Raw genomic sequence first — 14,692 nt, 5'->3', positions numbered from 1 at the left:
TACAGTGCAGTGATTAGGGGGTGACGCATCCCAGCCCCTTCCATCTGCCCAGCCCTGCTGTCATGCTCCCATGTGAAAGGTGCATGGTTATGCACTCTGTCCTCTTTCTCTGCCTCAGACACTTTTGAGCCACTTGTCACTAAGGTGAGGTTGAGAAGTGGCTTAACTGGAGGCAGCCAGGCAAGTCCTGGGGCTGCTTCCTCTTTCCCATGCTGATGGAAGCCAAGCTCACTCCAGGTATTATATTTAGGTAGAAGACATTAAGGATTGTTAGTAAAATGTTTGGTCTAGACTCTGAAAGGGGCAACAGGAAGGATGGAGAGAGACTTGTTTGCAAAGTCCTGCAGGGACAGCACCAGGGGCAATGGCTTCAAACTAAAGCAGAGCAGATTTAGCCTGGATGTTAGGAACAGGTTCTGCATCATGGGGGTAGTGGAACACTGGAACAGGTTGCCCAGGGAGGTGGTTGGGGCCCTTTCCCTGGAGATATTCAAGGTGAGGCTCAGCAGGGCTCTGGGCAGCCTGATCTAGCTGAGGATGTCCCTGCTGGACTGCAGAGGGGGTTGGACTGGATGACCTTTGGAGGTCCCTTCCAACCCAGGCCATTCTGTGATTCTATGGTATTATGACTCTGCCCTGGTTATCTGTGCCTTAGCAGCATCACTGGACACCACTGTTTGCACAATCCAGTGGTTACTTTGAGAGCAAATCAATCTGCTCTCTGCCAAAGCACTGACCTCCTGCCATGCGTTGACCTGGCAGGGGGCCCTGTGCTGACGATGGGGTATAAAACCAGGAGTCCTGAGTAAATGAGAGTGTCCTTAGGCTCTGAACCACCACAACCACCACCACCTGGGGCCATGAGGGTGATCCTGTGGGCTGTGGTTTCCATCCCCTTCACCGTGGCTTTGGAACGGTAAGAATGCCTCTCTAGCACAGCTGGAGAGCTCTCTGGCACCTGTCTCAGCTGGCTGAGTTGATGAGATGGTGCTGGGTGATAGGTTGGACTTGATGATCTTGAAGTGCAACAGAGGTGTGAGGGGTCTGGAGCACAGCCCTGTGAGGAGAGGCTGAGGGAGCTGGGGTTGCTTAGCCTGGAGAAGAGGAGGCTCAGGGGAGACCTTCTTGCCCTCTCTAACTCCCTGAAGGGAGGTTGTAGCTAGGTGGGGGTTGGTCTCTTCTCCCAAGCAACCAGCACCAGAACAAGAGGACACAGCCTCAAGCTGTGCCAGGGGAGGTTTGGGCTGGATGTTAGGAAGAAATTCTTCCCAGGCAGAGAGAATGTGCTGCCCAGGGAGGTGGTGGAGTCACCATCACTGGAAATGTTTAAGAAGAGCCTGGGTGAGGCACTTGGTGCCATGGTTTAGTTGCTGAGATGGTGTTGGGTGATAGGTTGGACTGGATGATCTCTGAGGTCTTTCCCAACCTGGTTGATTCTGTGTTCTGTATTCTGTTGGTTGCTACCTGAGGTCTCAATAAAGAAACAAATTTCTTAAAAAAAAAAGGATCCTTGAGGTCCCTTCCAACCCTAACAATTCTGTGAGTCTACATAAAGGAGTCTCTGGGAGCTCTGGGAAGGAGCAGCAGCTCATTTTTTGGGGTGTGTTTCTTCACGTAGAGTCCCCCTCGTTCGATTCAAATCTATCAAGAAGCAGCTGAAGGACAAGGGAGAATTAGAGGAGTTTTGGAGGGATCACCACCCTGATGTTTTTGCTCGAAGGTACCTGCATTGCTTCCCTGCAGATATGGCTTTGTCTGCAGGAGCTGCCTCAGAAAAGCTCTATGATTACATGAATGTAAGTACAGCTTCGTTACTGCAGTCGTAAGGACTTGCTTGTGGGAAGGCAGCTTTCAAATCTGGTCTCTCAAAGGAAATCAGAAGGCTTGAGGTGGTTCAGTGTTGGGTCAGAAACAAATCAGTGCCTCTGGTTTTGCTCTGGGGTTTGCTGCTGCTGCTTCGTCTTCTTGTTTTTTAATGAACATATTTCAGAGCTGCCTCACTCTCCAGATGTGCACTTATATATTTTCAGTGAGCACTTGCAGCCCAGAGAGCCAAGCAGAGCCTGGGCTGCAGCAAGAGAAGTGTGGCCAGCAGGGCCAGGGAGGGGATTCTCCCCCTCTGCTCCACTCTGCTGAGACCACAGCTGGAGCTCTGTGTCCAGTTCTGGAGCCTCTATTACAGGAAGGATTTGGAAGGTGCTGGAAGGTGTCCCGAGCAGGGTCATGAGGATGAGCAGAGGGCTGGAGCTGCTCTGCTGTGAGGACAGACTGAGGGAGTTGGGGTTGTGCAGTCTGGAGAAGAGAAGGCTCCGAGGAGACCTCATTGTGGCCTTCCAGTATCTGCAGGGGGCTCCAAGAAAGCTGGGGAGGGACTTTTGAGGGTGTCAGGGAGTGATAGGACTGGGGGGAATGGATCCAAGCTAGAGGAGGGGAGATTGAGATTGGATGTGAGGAAGAAGTTGTTCCCCATGAGGGTGGTGAGAGCCTGGCACAGGTTGCCCAGGGAGGTGGTGGAAGCCTCCTGCCTGGAGGTGTTTGCAGCCAGGCTGGATGTGGCTGTGAGCAACCTGCTGTAGTGTGAGGTGTCCCTGCCCATGGCAGGCGGGGTGGAAGTGGAGGATCCTTGAGGTCCCTTCCAACCCTGACAATTCTGTGTAATCAACACAGGTTTGCTGAGCAGGAGAAGAAATCAAACCCTGCTGTGTAAGTAGGTGTTGTGTGCCCTGCTGGGCTTGCTTGCCTGCTCCTGATTAGCTCACTCAGGCAGTGACCTGCAGGGTCAGTGCTGCAGTTAACAACCATGCACTTGAAGAGACACTTCCAAATATTTGTATTGCTGCAAAAGCCTTGGCTGTGGCTACTGCTTTGCTATCTGCTTCTGAATTCCAGAAATGCCTCTTCCTATAAATAGGTCTCTTAATGCTGAAGTACTCTTTCAGGGCTAGATAGGCTGCACTTAGGCACTTGAATGTGGGATGTGGATAAGCTCTTCACTCCAGCATTCCTGTGTTCACAGATTATCTCTAGCTTCAATTAGTCTCCAGGGACGGTCAGGGGTTTCTTAATCCACCAGATGAACTTTGTCCTGTACAGATACACTCTGTGCAATAGGATTCATCTATTGACTTGCTAATGGCTGCTAATGATGAATTAAAAAGCCCAGCCATGTGTGACAGTGTTTGTGCCGCTGGCTGGAGCCCTCTGGCACCGGTGGAGATGGGTTGTGCTGTCCTTGCATCACTGGTTGCTTACTGACATCAGTAGGAAGCTGCCTCAAAGCCTTTATGGTCATGAGAGAGCTTTCTCTTGGGGCTGAAAATTAACACATTTGAGTGCCAGGTTCTACACATTGGCCACAACAACCCCATGCAGTGCTACAGGCTGGGGTCAGAGTACTGGTTGACAGTAGGCTGAACATGAGCCAGCAGTGTGCCCAGGTGGCCAAGAAGGCCAATGGCATCCTGGCCTGCATCAGGAACAGTGTGGCCAGCAGGAGCAGGGAGGTCATTCTGTCCTGTACTCAGCACTGGTTAGGCCACACCTTGAGTCCTGTGTCCAGTTCTGGGCCCCTCAGTTTAAGAAGGACATTGAGACGCTGGAAGGTGTCCAGAGAAGGGCAACAAAGCTGGGGAGGGGTCTGGAGCACAGCCCTGTGAGGAGAGGCTGAGGGAGCTGGGGTTGCTTAGCCTGCAGAAGAGGAGGCTCAGGGGAGACCTTCTTGCTGTCCACAACTCCCTGAAGAGAGGTTGTAGCCAGGTGGGGGTTGGTCTCTTCTTTCAGGCAACCAGTGACAGGACAAGAGGACACAGTCTCAAGCTGTGCCAGGGGAGGTTTAGGCTGGATGTTGGGAAGAAATTCTTCCCAGAGAGACTGACCATTGGGATGTGCTGCCCAGGGAGGTGGTGGAGTCACCATCCCTGGAGGTGTTTAAGAAGAACCTGGATGTGGCACTTGGTCCCATGGTTTAGTTGATGAGATGGTGTTGGGTGATAGGTTGGACTGAGGTCTTTTCCAACCTGGTCTATTCTATTCTGTTCTGTTCTATCCTTCACTCTGCAATGAGATACTACTGAGAAGTAGGCAACTGATTTGCTTGCAGACATATACAAGGCATTACATGGAGGTTATGGAGGGATTGAGACTATTTGCCAGGTGGGAGTTGGTCTTTTCTTTCAGGCAACCAGTGACAGGACAAGAGGACACAGTCTCAAGCTGTGCCAGGGGAGGTTTAGGCTGGAGGTGAGGAAGAAATTCTTCATGGAAAGAGAGATTGGCCATTGGAATGTGCTGCCCGGGGAGGGGGTGGGATTGACATCCCAGAGGTGTTTAAGAAGAGCCTGGATGAGGCACTTGGTGCCATGGTCTGGTTGATTACTTTGGGTTGGGTGCTAGGTTGGCCTTGGTGACCTCGAAGGCCTCTTCCAAGCTGGTTGCTTCTGTGATTCTGACTGGGTTGTGCCTCCCCCAGGCGCAGTACTACGGAGTTGTGAGTGTCGGGACGCCGCCCCAGAGCTTCACCGTCGTGTTTGACACAGGATCCTCCAACTTTTGGGTCCCTTCTGCTTACTGCATCAGCGAGGCATGCAGTAAGGAATGTTATCCTTCCTTATGTTCCTTGTGTCCTGGGTAGCTTGGCCAGTCCTCCTTTCCCATGGAGCTCACGTTCAGCAAAGGTTTGGGAGGGGAGGATTTAGAGCATTCCTGAGGGCCTCTCTCAACCCCATCTCTTACTCCTTCATCTCTGTCCTCCTATGCCACTCTGCAACCAGCTGCAGGCTGTCCAGTGTCCCTTCACCCCACAAGGTGCCTGATGTAAATAGCATGAAAATAAACATGGGCAAGCTACAAGCAGCAGTGGAAATGCCCTTTTTTTGGGTGTGTGTGTAATTAAATTAAAAACCCCAAAATAACCTCCAAGGTAAAGAAAAGCTGGGAAGCCAGCCAGGGAGCAAGTACCTCCCTTGCCACTGAAGCTAGAATCTCTCTCGCCTGTGTTTTGGCCACTTGTGCATGGAGGGGAGGCTGCACTGCTGAGTCCTCCCCCTGGTGCACAGCTCTCACCCTGGAGGTGTTGAAGGCAAGCTTGGATGTGGCACTCAGTGCCATGGTCTGGTTGGTGTGTTGGTGTTAGGTCATAGGCTGGGCTTGGTGGTCTCAGAGGTCTGTACCAGACTCCATAATTCTGTGATGATTCTGTGTAGGGTTGCACCAGAAATTCAAGTCCTTTCTGTCGGACTCCTATGAGCACGGAGGGGAAGCCTTCTCCTTGGCGTATGGCACAGGACAGCTGCTGGGTGTTGCTGGCAAAGACACACTGCAGGTGAGTGTCCACCAAAATGGGGCTCAGCCTGGGGCTCAGCCAGCCTTTCAGGGCAGCTCAGATACTTGCCTTGCCTGGGGGAACCTTGCCTGGGAAAACCTGCCTGCTTTAGGAAGGGACAGGATGAACCAAGAGGTGTGGGTGCTGCTCAGGCTTTGGGCTACCCAAGCAAATCCCTAAGATTTTATTTTAGTCTGCATTTTGGCTCCTCCCTTTGGGTCCTGTGTTGGATTTACAGAGAAACATTCACAGAAACAGTAGGTACAAGCTTGAACAGAGAAGGTTTCAGCTCTACATGAGAAGAAACTTCTTTGCAGTGAGGGTGCCAGAGCCCTGGAGCAGGCTGCCCAGAGAGGTTGTGGAGTCTCCTTCTGTGGAGACTTTCCAACCCCACCTGGATGCATTCCTGTGTGGACTCCCCTGGGGGATTGTGCCTTGGCAGGGGGGCTGGACTGGGTGATTTCTGGAGGTCCCTTCCAACCTCTAATGTACTGTGAGACTGTGAATTAAGGTATTAAAAGGAACTGGCACAGCGTCCCTGCCAAACGGGAGCCTGTTAAGTTGACGCAAGTCCCACAAGGATATTCAGGCGTTATAAACGGAATGAGTCTGTTGATGGAGACCTGAAACATGGCTAACTCCCTGTAATTGATGGACTCTCTACTTGTCCCACACAGATCAGTAACATTTCCATCAAGGGGCAGGACTTTGGCGAGTCGGTGTTTGAGCCAGGACTAACCTTCACCCTTGCCCACTTTGACGGCATCCTGGGCTTGGGCTACCCCTCGTTAGCAGTGGGCAATGCCCTGCCTGTCTTTGACAGAATCATGATGCAGCATCTGGTGGAGGAGCCAATCTTCTCTTTCTACCTGAAAAGGTCAGTCTTTCAAGTGACACTGCCAGCAATAAAAAGCAGCAAATCATTTTTAATTGCTGAGAGAGTTGTGCAGCTGCATAAATCTTAGATTCCAGGAAGGAATTTCCCCACACCCCTCTCTTATTTTTTTTTTCTTTCCAATTTGACACTAAATAAAAAAGAAACATGGAGTGCAGAGGGAAAGTGGACCATGGACCTTTTGGCCAGGCAGTTGTTCTTGTTGGAGCTGGTCATAAACAAAAGCAAAGCTCCCAGCTCAGGTTCACAGTGGAGGTGAACAGCAATGGGATGCTCCACCCAAGCAGCCACATTTCAGAACAGAAATTGTTGTTACTTCATCTGGGCCTGGCTGTAGCTCCACCAATTTGTCTAACGTTGATTTGGAGCCTGCTCCTCATGCCTGTCTTGGCCATTTGGCAGCCTACAGTAAGACTTGTCAGAGGTTGTTTGGATGGTCTGCATTGAGACCATCAAAGGAGGAGTACAGAGGAGGGCAGGGAAGCTGGGGAAGGTCCTGGAGTAATGTGTTTAGTTTTGGGTGCCTCAATACAGGAGAGATGTGGAGGTGCTGGAGCCAGGGCAGAGGAGGGCAAGGAAGCTGGGAAGGGCCTGGAGAAGAAATCTGATGAAGAGCAACTGAAGGAGCTGGGGATGGTTAGTGTGAAAGAGAGGAGGCTGAGGGGAGACCTCCTGGCTCTCTACAGCTGCCTGCAAGGAGGTTGTGGAGAGGTTGGTGCTGGTCTCTGCTCCCAGGTCATTAGTGACAGAACAAGAGGGAATGGCCTCAAGCTGCCACTGGGGAGGTTCAGACTGGACATCAGGAAAGCTTTTTTTCAGGCAAGAGTGGTCAGGCATTGGAATGTGCTGCCCAGGGAGGTGGTGGAGTCCCCAAGGCTGGCTGTGTTTGCAGGTGGTTTGGCTGTGGTGCTTGGGGCTGTGGTTTAGGGGTGAGCCTTGCGGGGTAGGGTTCTGGGTTGGCCTTGGTGATCCTGAGGCTCTTTTCCAACCTGAATGTTTCTGTGATTCTGTGAGACATATGCTGTTCTAATTGAGAAATAATTCCTTTTGATCACCCATATCTGAATTTAGAAAGGGCTGTGCTTTGTCTTTTGCTTTTGGAGTGTGATCTCATCAGGGCATGCTGGTACACTTCCACATCTGCCTTAACCTGTCTTCCGCTTGCAGAGGAGAAGACGACGAGAGCGGTGGCGAGTTACTCCTGGGAGGGATAGACCATTCCCTCTACAAAGGCTCAATTCATTGGGTCCCAGTCACTGAGAAAGGCTACTGGCAAATACACATGAACAAGTATGTATGTATGGAATTCCTGGTGGGATTGTCCCCAGGTGAAACCTGCAGAGCCAGAAAGCCCTAGCGAAGGAGGACTCAGCTGCAGTGTTTAACCCTTGTGCCTCTCAAGAAGGAGGAGGGCTGCCAGAATGAGACTGAGGTTTGTTAGCTCTTGAAATCTGCTGTGACATGGGCAGCTGGTTTCTGGAAGAGAATGTTAATGTGTTTTAGGATAATACACCAATGGCCAACTTGTCTCCCTGTGGACTGTTCAGTTAAGTGGTTAAGGCACCCAGGAGCTGAATCCAGCTTTGTGTCCTTCTCTCATCTTTCCTTTTAACCTTGGTCAGAGCAGTTGGTGTCACATCATTCCTCCTCCTGCTACACAAATTGGTGAGGAGACATACCTGTGAGTGAGGACAAATTCATCAGGAGGAGGCAAATTATTAGGGTTTCAGGAGTCCTGAGAGAACAAGGTGGGTCTGCAAACAGAAGCCTTCCTCATGCCTTCCTTTTGTTACCGTCTTGTCTTTTAAAGTAGTTCTTGTCTTCTAAGAGTGGAAAATCCTGGCAGCTGATTTTAGTTTCACAATGTACTCTGGTACTGCAGCTAGTGGTACTCTGGAGAGGGTCCAGAGGAGGGCCATGGAAATGATCAAGGGATTGGAGCACTTCTGCTACGAGGACAGGCTGAGGGAGCTGGGGGTGTTCAGCCTGGAGAAGAGGAGGCTCCAGGGAGACCTAAGAGCAGCCTGCCAGTACCTGAAGAGGGCTACAAGAAGGATGGAGAGAGACTGTTTGCAAAGGCCTGCAGGGACAGGAGCAGGGGCAATGGCTTCATACTAGAGCAGAGCAGATTTAGATTGGATGTGAGGAACAAGTTGTGCACCGTGAGGGTGGTGGATCATTGGAACAGGTTGCCCAGGGAGGTGGGTGAGGCTCCTTCCCTGGCGATATTCAAGGTGAGGCTGGACAGGGCTCTGGGCAACCTGCTCTAGTTGAGGATGTTCCTGCTGACTGCAGAGGGGGTTGGACTGGATGACCTTTGGAGATCCCTTCTGGCCTGGACCATTATATGACTCTATGAATGAGCTGCTTCAGTGTGAGCTGTCCCTGCCTGTGGCAGGGGGGTTGAAACTACATGATCTTTGAGGTCACTTCCAACCTTAACAATTCTATGATTTTATGGTGTATAGACCTCTTGTTTAAAGGGGCTTTGGTTTTCACTTGCAGCATAAAGATCCAGGGCCGGGTGGCACTTTGCTCCCACGGCTGCGAGGCCATCGTTGACTCCGGCACTTCCCTCATCACTGGGCCCTCTTCACAGGTCAGACGACTGCAGGAGTACATTGGGGCAAGTCCATCACATATTGGAGAGGTAAATGCTATACAGCCTAGAGAGGAAGAGAAGCTGCTCTTTGGTGCAAAGAGCTTGTTACAGGATGGGGAAATATCAGAAAAAAAAAAACCCACCACCACAGTTCAGGAAGGTCCCAGGGAAAGCCTTGGTTCCAGGACAGCACAGAACTCAGAGCCATGGTGGGTGTGACCCATGGTCCTCCTGCCCCAGACCTCTTCTCAGATGTCAACCTCCTCATCTGTACTCCTGAGTGCATAAGTGGGAGTGTCAGTGTGAGGAACTGCTGCCCAGGGAGGTGGTGGAGTCGCCGTCCCTGGAGGTGTTCAAGAGGGGATTGGATGTGGCACTTGGTGCCATGGTCTAGTCATGAGGTCTGTGGTGACAGGTTGGACTCGATGATCTTTGAGGTCTCTTCCAACCTTGGTGATACTGTGATTCTGGTCCCTACTCTTCATCAGAGGTGATTTTCTTTTGGAAAAGCAGAGGAAGGTTTCCTTTCAAAGTTTCTGGCTAGATCCCCTCCTGGGAGGGGTGGACAGCTGACTCCTGAAAGATGAACCACAGTGCTGGGGACAGACCCTGCTCTCTTTTACTCTCCCTCCTGATCCTTATTCTTTTGTCTCCTTACTGGTTTGGCTCTCTTCCCTGATGAGGGCAAGGAAGCTGGAGAAGGTCCTGGAGTAATGTGTTTAGTTTTGGGCACCTCAATACAGGAGAGATGTGGAGGTGCTGGAGCCAGGGCAGAGGAGGGCGAGGAAGCTGGGAAGGGCCTGGAGAAGAAATCTGATGGAGAACAACTGAAGGAGCTGGGAATGGTCAGTGGGAAAGAGAGGAGGCTGAGGGGAGACCTCCTGGCTCTCTACAGCTACCTGCAAGGAGGTTGTGGAGAGGTTGGTGCTGGTCTCTGCTCCCAGGTCATTAATGACAGAAGAAGAGGGAATGGCCTCAAGCTGCCACTGGGGAGGTTTAGACTGGACATCAGGAAAGCTTTTTTTCAGGCAAGAGTGGTGAGGGCTTGGAATGTGCTGCCCAGGGAGGTGGTGGAGTCCCCAAGGCTGGCTGTGTTTGCAGGTGGTTTGGCTGTGGTGCTTGGGGCTGTGGTTTAGGGGTGAGCCTTGTGGAGTAGGGCTCTGGGTTGGCCTTGGTGATCCTGAGGCTCTTTTCCAACCTGAATGTTTCTGTGTGATCCTGTGTGACACAGCACAAATTCAGCTTGGCAACTCCAAGCCCCAAGTAGGGAGCTCCAAGCCTCATTGGCAGCATTGCCAAGGCTGACACCAGGCCTCACTCCTCCACCAGGGAGGTAAAAACCTGCTTGTCCTTCCCAGGGGGAGAAAGGGAGGAAAAAGGGAAGAAATTAATCTCTCAGCCAATTTTATAAGGAAGCAGGAGTTATGGGTATGAAATACAAAGATTACACTTTCCTGTACACCTCCTGGACCCCTCTAGCTTCTGGAGGTCTGCACTTGAAGGTAACCAGCCTCAAACTGCCACACATATTAATGGATATAAATAAAATACATATTTCCAGTGCACTTATATTAGTGCCTTAGTGAGTGCATGTTAGAGCAATCAGGGCATTGCAGTATGTGTTGGCCAAGGGCACCCTGGGGTGTATCAAGAAGAGTGTGTCCAGCAGATCCAGGAAGGTTCTCCTCCCCCTCTACTCTGCTCTGCTGAGACCTCATCTTGAGTACTATGTTGAGTTTTGGGCTTCCCAGTTCAAGAGGGACAAGGATCTGCTGGAGAGGGTCCAGTAGAGGGCTGTGAGGATGATTAGGGGACTGCAGCACTGCCTGGTGAGGAGAGGCTGAGGGACCTGGGGCTTTCTAGTCTGGAAAAGACTTAGAGGGGATTTAATAAATGTTCATAAATATCTGAAGGCTGGGGGTCAGGAAGGAGGGGACAGGCTCTGCTCACTTGCTCCCTGGGATAGGACAAGGAGCAATGGATGTAAGCTGCAGCACAGGAGGTTCCACCTCAACACAAGGGGGAACTTCTTCACTGTAAGGGTCACAGAGCACTGGAACAGCCTGCCCAGAGGGGTTGTGGAGACTTTCAACGTCCCTCTGTGACCTGAGCTCGATTCTATGGTCCTGCTCTGGCAGGGGGGTTGGACTTGATGATCTCTTTGGGTCCCTTCCAACCCCTGACATCCTGTGCTCATCCTGTGATCCTGTGTTTTTATACTCCAGGGCTGACACAAGAGCACTCAGGCAGCTTTTCAGATTCTGCCAAAAAAAACCCCAAAACAACCCCAAACCAAACTTCATCCTAAAAATAAGCCTCTCTGGGAGTGTTTTTGTAGAAGCCACCCAGAGACTTGAGTGTATTGGCTCAGATGTATCCTGGGAAAAGTGGATGCATTCAGCAGTGATTTTTACCAGAACATTTCTCTCTTTCCAGCAAGGATCAATTCCTTATGGACACAGTAGCTAGGTAAATAAATTATGTCCTGCTCCTCAAATCCTACAAACCTATCAGACTGCCTTTTTTCAGACCCTTGTTCTCTGTGTCCCATGGTTTATTTTCCTAGGAGTAAGACACCTGATAAGTTCACCCAAGATTCAGGCCTGTGTTTTCATACAGCAGATTTAAGCACAGCAAAGAGGCAGAGTCTTCCTTCTAGGAAGCCTCCAAAAAAATGACTTCAAACACTACAGTTTACAGCAGAGATCCCTCTGGGGCTTGAAAGCATCCTGCAGCACCATTTTAACAGGCCAATTTATTCATGAAATAACTAGAAAGGGCAGGAAATGCTCTTCTGAGTTACTGTAAGTGAATGTATTATTTATAGAAATTAATGGCCATGCCAGAGTTTGGTCCTTTGGTGCTTTAAATCCCACTCCAGAGCAGAGGCTGACTATAAAGTGCTGTATTCCTCACTGGCTTTACTTATCTATTTATTTTCCCCCTTAAAATGATGATGTAGTGTGAGGGGGACCTGCCCATGGCAGGGGGGTTGGAGCTAGGTGATGCTTGAGGTCCCTGCCAGCCCTGACAATTCTGTCATTCTGTGATATTAACCAGGAGGGAGTGGGGGGAGCTGTTAGAGCAAATTGGGCCTGGGCTGGAGGCAGGTCCTTCCATCCAGTCCATGCCAGAGCATCAGAGGGCTTTTACTTAAGAGACATTGCTCATGTGGGTTCACTGGGTCTCAAAATCTCAGTTTTGCTTTAGAATTGTGCAGGGTGGATGGCAGAGTCCCCCCTGCACCTCATTCCTTTAGGGCTTTAGGATGTTCATCATCCCTGAGTCCCTAGGGCTTGGTGCAGTGCTGTGATCTGCTAGGCTGGCTTGACCCAGTGCAGGAGCTGGAAAGCTGGAGGGCAGTGTTGGACCATGAGTCAGTCTGATGCTGTTCCTGTGCAGTAAATTCACTCCTGCCTCCTGCAAAAGTCTTGAATTCAAAGGGCAATAATTAAAGGGAAAAAAAGGGCAAACTGCTGCTGTCTCAATCAGTGCCTTGCACACAGTTTCTTGTAGACTGCAGAAGACTTTCCAGCTTGCCTCACATAAGCTTCACGATCGGTCACCACGAGTACAAGCTGACAGCAGAGCAATACATCATGAAGGTGTGTACCTGTGGCCTCCCTGCTCTCCCTGGGCTGGAACCATCCTCACTGTCAGTACAGGCTGGGGGAGGAGAGGATAGAAAGCAGCCCTGAGGAAAAGGACTTGGGGGTGCTGATGGATGAGAAGATGGATGTGAGCAGGCAGTGTGAGCTTGCAGCACAGAAGGCCAATGGCATCCTAGGCTGCATCCAAAGATGTGTGGCCAGCAGATCCAGAGAGGTGATTCTGACACTTTGCTCTGGGGAGACCTCACCTGGAGTACTGCAGCCAGCTCTGGAGCCCTCAGTATAGGAAGGACATGGAGCTGATGAAGAGGGTCCAGGGGAGGGTCATGAAAATGGTCAGGGGGTTGGAGCACCTCTGTTCTGAGGACAGGCTGAGGGAGCTGGGGGTGTTCAGCCTGGAGAAAAGAGGCTCCAGGGAGACCTAAGAGCATCCTTCCAGTACCTGAAGGGGGTTACAAGAAGGATGGAGAGAGACTGTTTGCAAAGGCCTGCAGGGACAGGATGAGGGACAATGGCTTCAGACTAGAGCAGAGCAGATTGAGATTGGATGTTAGGAACAAGTTCTTTACTCTGAGGGTGGTAGAACATTGGAACAGGTTGCCCAGCGAGGTAGTTGAGGCCTCATCTCTGGAGATATTCAAAGTGAGGCTGCACAGGGCTCTGGGCAACCTGATCTAGTGGGGGATGTCCCTGCTGACTGTGGGGAGGTCAGACTGGATGACCTTTGGAGGTCCCTTCTGGCCTGGACCATTCTATGATTCTGTGGTTCCTTGCTCCTCACTGCCTGAGCTGGGGCTGGAGCAGGTGGTCTCAAGGACTTGTGCTTTCTCTTCCAGGAGTCTATTGAGGATCAAACCTTCTGTGTGAGTGGCTTTCAGTCTCTGGACATCCCCACCCGCACCGGCCCGCTCTGGATCCTGGGAGATGTCTTCATGTCTGCATTTTACTGCATTTTTGACCGTGGGAACGACAGAGTGGGGTTTGCAAAAGCTGCTCACAGGGAGGACCACTACTGAGTGCTCACAGAATTTATGCTGCCTTTACCTGAGTGTCAGTGCAGTGATCTTCAGCACCTGTGTTAGAAGGGCTTTAGCTGAAGCTCGGGGCCTCAATGCAGCTGTGTGGTCTCTCTCTCTCTCGGTTTCAGTGGCTTTGGGGTGATCCTTCCCCAGGTCATGCAGGTTGCTTCACTTGCTGTGTGTTTGCAGCTGAGAAACAATTTTTTTTCTCTTTTTTTTTTTCTGAACACCACAACTCCCAGGGTGAAGTGAAAACAGCCCAGCTCTCAGATTTGCAAAAGAGCAGGGGAAACAGAGCTGTTGGGTAGTGCCAGGCTGAGGAGACAGCAGTTAGGAGTGGGGGACACCAATCCCCATCTCATCTGCTCCACATAGTCTTCTTTTAATTCTTTTTTCCTTCTTGCATGCTGTTTTCCACCTCATTTCCTGCTGACTTCTGTTTCCTCATTATTTGCCATGGCTGGGGGCTCTGTCCCACCTTGTTTCCTTAGTGCAGCATAAATTCCCTTCCTATGGACTTGCCTCTGTCACTTTACGTACAGAGGAGTTCAACCAATGCCTGTGGGATGCTTTGCCACTACTGTTCCTGGCACACAACTTCCTTCTCCTTAGGCCATCTCTCAAACCTGCTTTTCCCCTTGGGTTCATCTTGCCTGACACTCTTTTTCCTCTTGGGTCTTGGTGTTTACTGCCTGTGTCTTAGGCCAGGTGCTGCTTTTAGCACTGACTCCTCTGTCCTTTAGTGGTGTGGGCAGCTGAGAGCAGCATCTCTTTGCCTTACAAAACTCAGGCCACAATCCTTGCAAAGGGAGCTGCAAAAGGATTACTGCAGCACCCCTCCACCTCAGGTGAGTTTTGAGACCAACACACCAGCACTAAATATCTCCTGCCCTTTGCTCAGCCACTCCTTGGCATCAGTGGCAGCAGCTTCAGTGCTGGCAGAGGTGTGAAACAGTCCCAGGTAGCTGTGCTGATCTGGCAAAAGAAGATTCACCCATATTATACCCACTGGAGCATTGGTTTGTGCTGCTGAAGCTGTCACTGCCTCTGTACATGTGAATAAAAGTTAACCAAACAAAAGCTGCTTTGGACTTAGCTCTGTTTCAGTTTCATCTTCTGCAACACCCCTGCACTGAGCAGGGACAACTCCAACTAGATCAAGATGCTCAGGGCCACATGGGTCTGATCTTGAATGTCTCCAGGAACAGGGCCTCAAACACATCCCTGGGCAACCTGTTCACATAT

At 50.9% G+C, this 14,692-nt stretch overlaps 1 protein-coding gene across 1 annotated transcript; it reads left to right on the top strand.

The window, feature by feature from the left end:
• Positions 1 to 837: 837 nt before the first annotated feature.
• LOC137459958 (cathepsin E-A-like) lies at positions 838 to 14,512 on the top strand. The gene is made up of 9 exons (XM_068170619.1): positions 838 to 916; positions 1,619 to 1,796; positions 4,469 to 4,586; positions 5,202 to 5,320; positions 5,998 to 6,197; positions 7,383 to 7,505; positions 8,721 to 8,865; positions 12,324 to 12,422; positions 13,265 to 14,512. Exons 1-9 carry the CDS (start codon positions 861 to 863, stop codon positions 13,442 to 13,444), a joined length of 1,218 nt encoding a protein of 405 aa, XP_068026720.1. The 5' UTR covers positions 838 to 860; the 3' UTR covers positions 13,445 to 14,512.
• Positions 14,513 to 14,692: the final 180 nt, after the last annotated feature.

This window comes from Melanerpes formicivorus, unplaced genomic scaffold (genome assembly GCF_026170545.1).
Source record: "Melanerpes formicivorus ecotype bairdi unplaced genomic scaffold, bMelFor1.0.p_v2 SCAF_474, whole genome shotgun sequence".
In the NCBI taxonomy this organism is placed as follows: Eukaryota; Metazoa; Chordata; class Aves; order Piciformes; family Picidae; genus Melanerpes; species Melanerpes formicivorus.
Note: the sequence above shows the minus strand (reverse complement) of the source record. Positions and strands in the feature narration are given on the sequence as shown.

Excerpts from the sequence above, each read along its gene's own strand:
- LOC137459958 (XM_068170619.1), top strand. The coding sequence starts at position 861 with ATGAGGGTGATCCTGTGGGCTGTGGTTTCCATCCCCTTCACCGTGGCT. Across the intron at positions 4,587-5,201 it reads CTGCATCAGCGAGGCATGCA|GGTTGCACCAGAAATTCAAG; the intron begins GTAAGGAATGTT and ends GATTCTGTGTAG. Across the intron at positions 8,866-12,323 it reads GTCCATCACATATTGGAGAG|TTTCTTGTAGACTGCAGAAG; the intron begins GTAAATGCTATA and ends CCTTGCACACAG.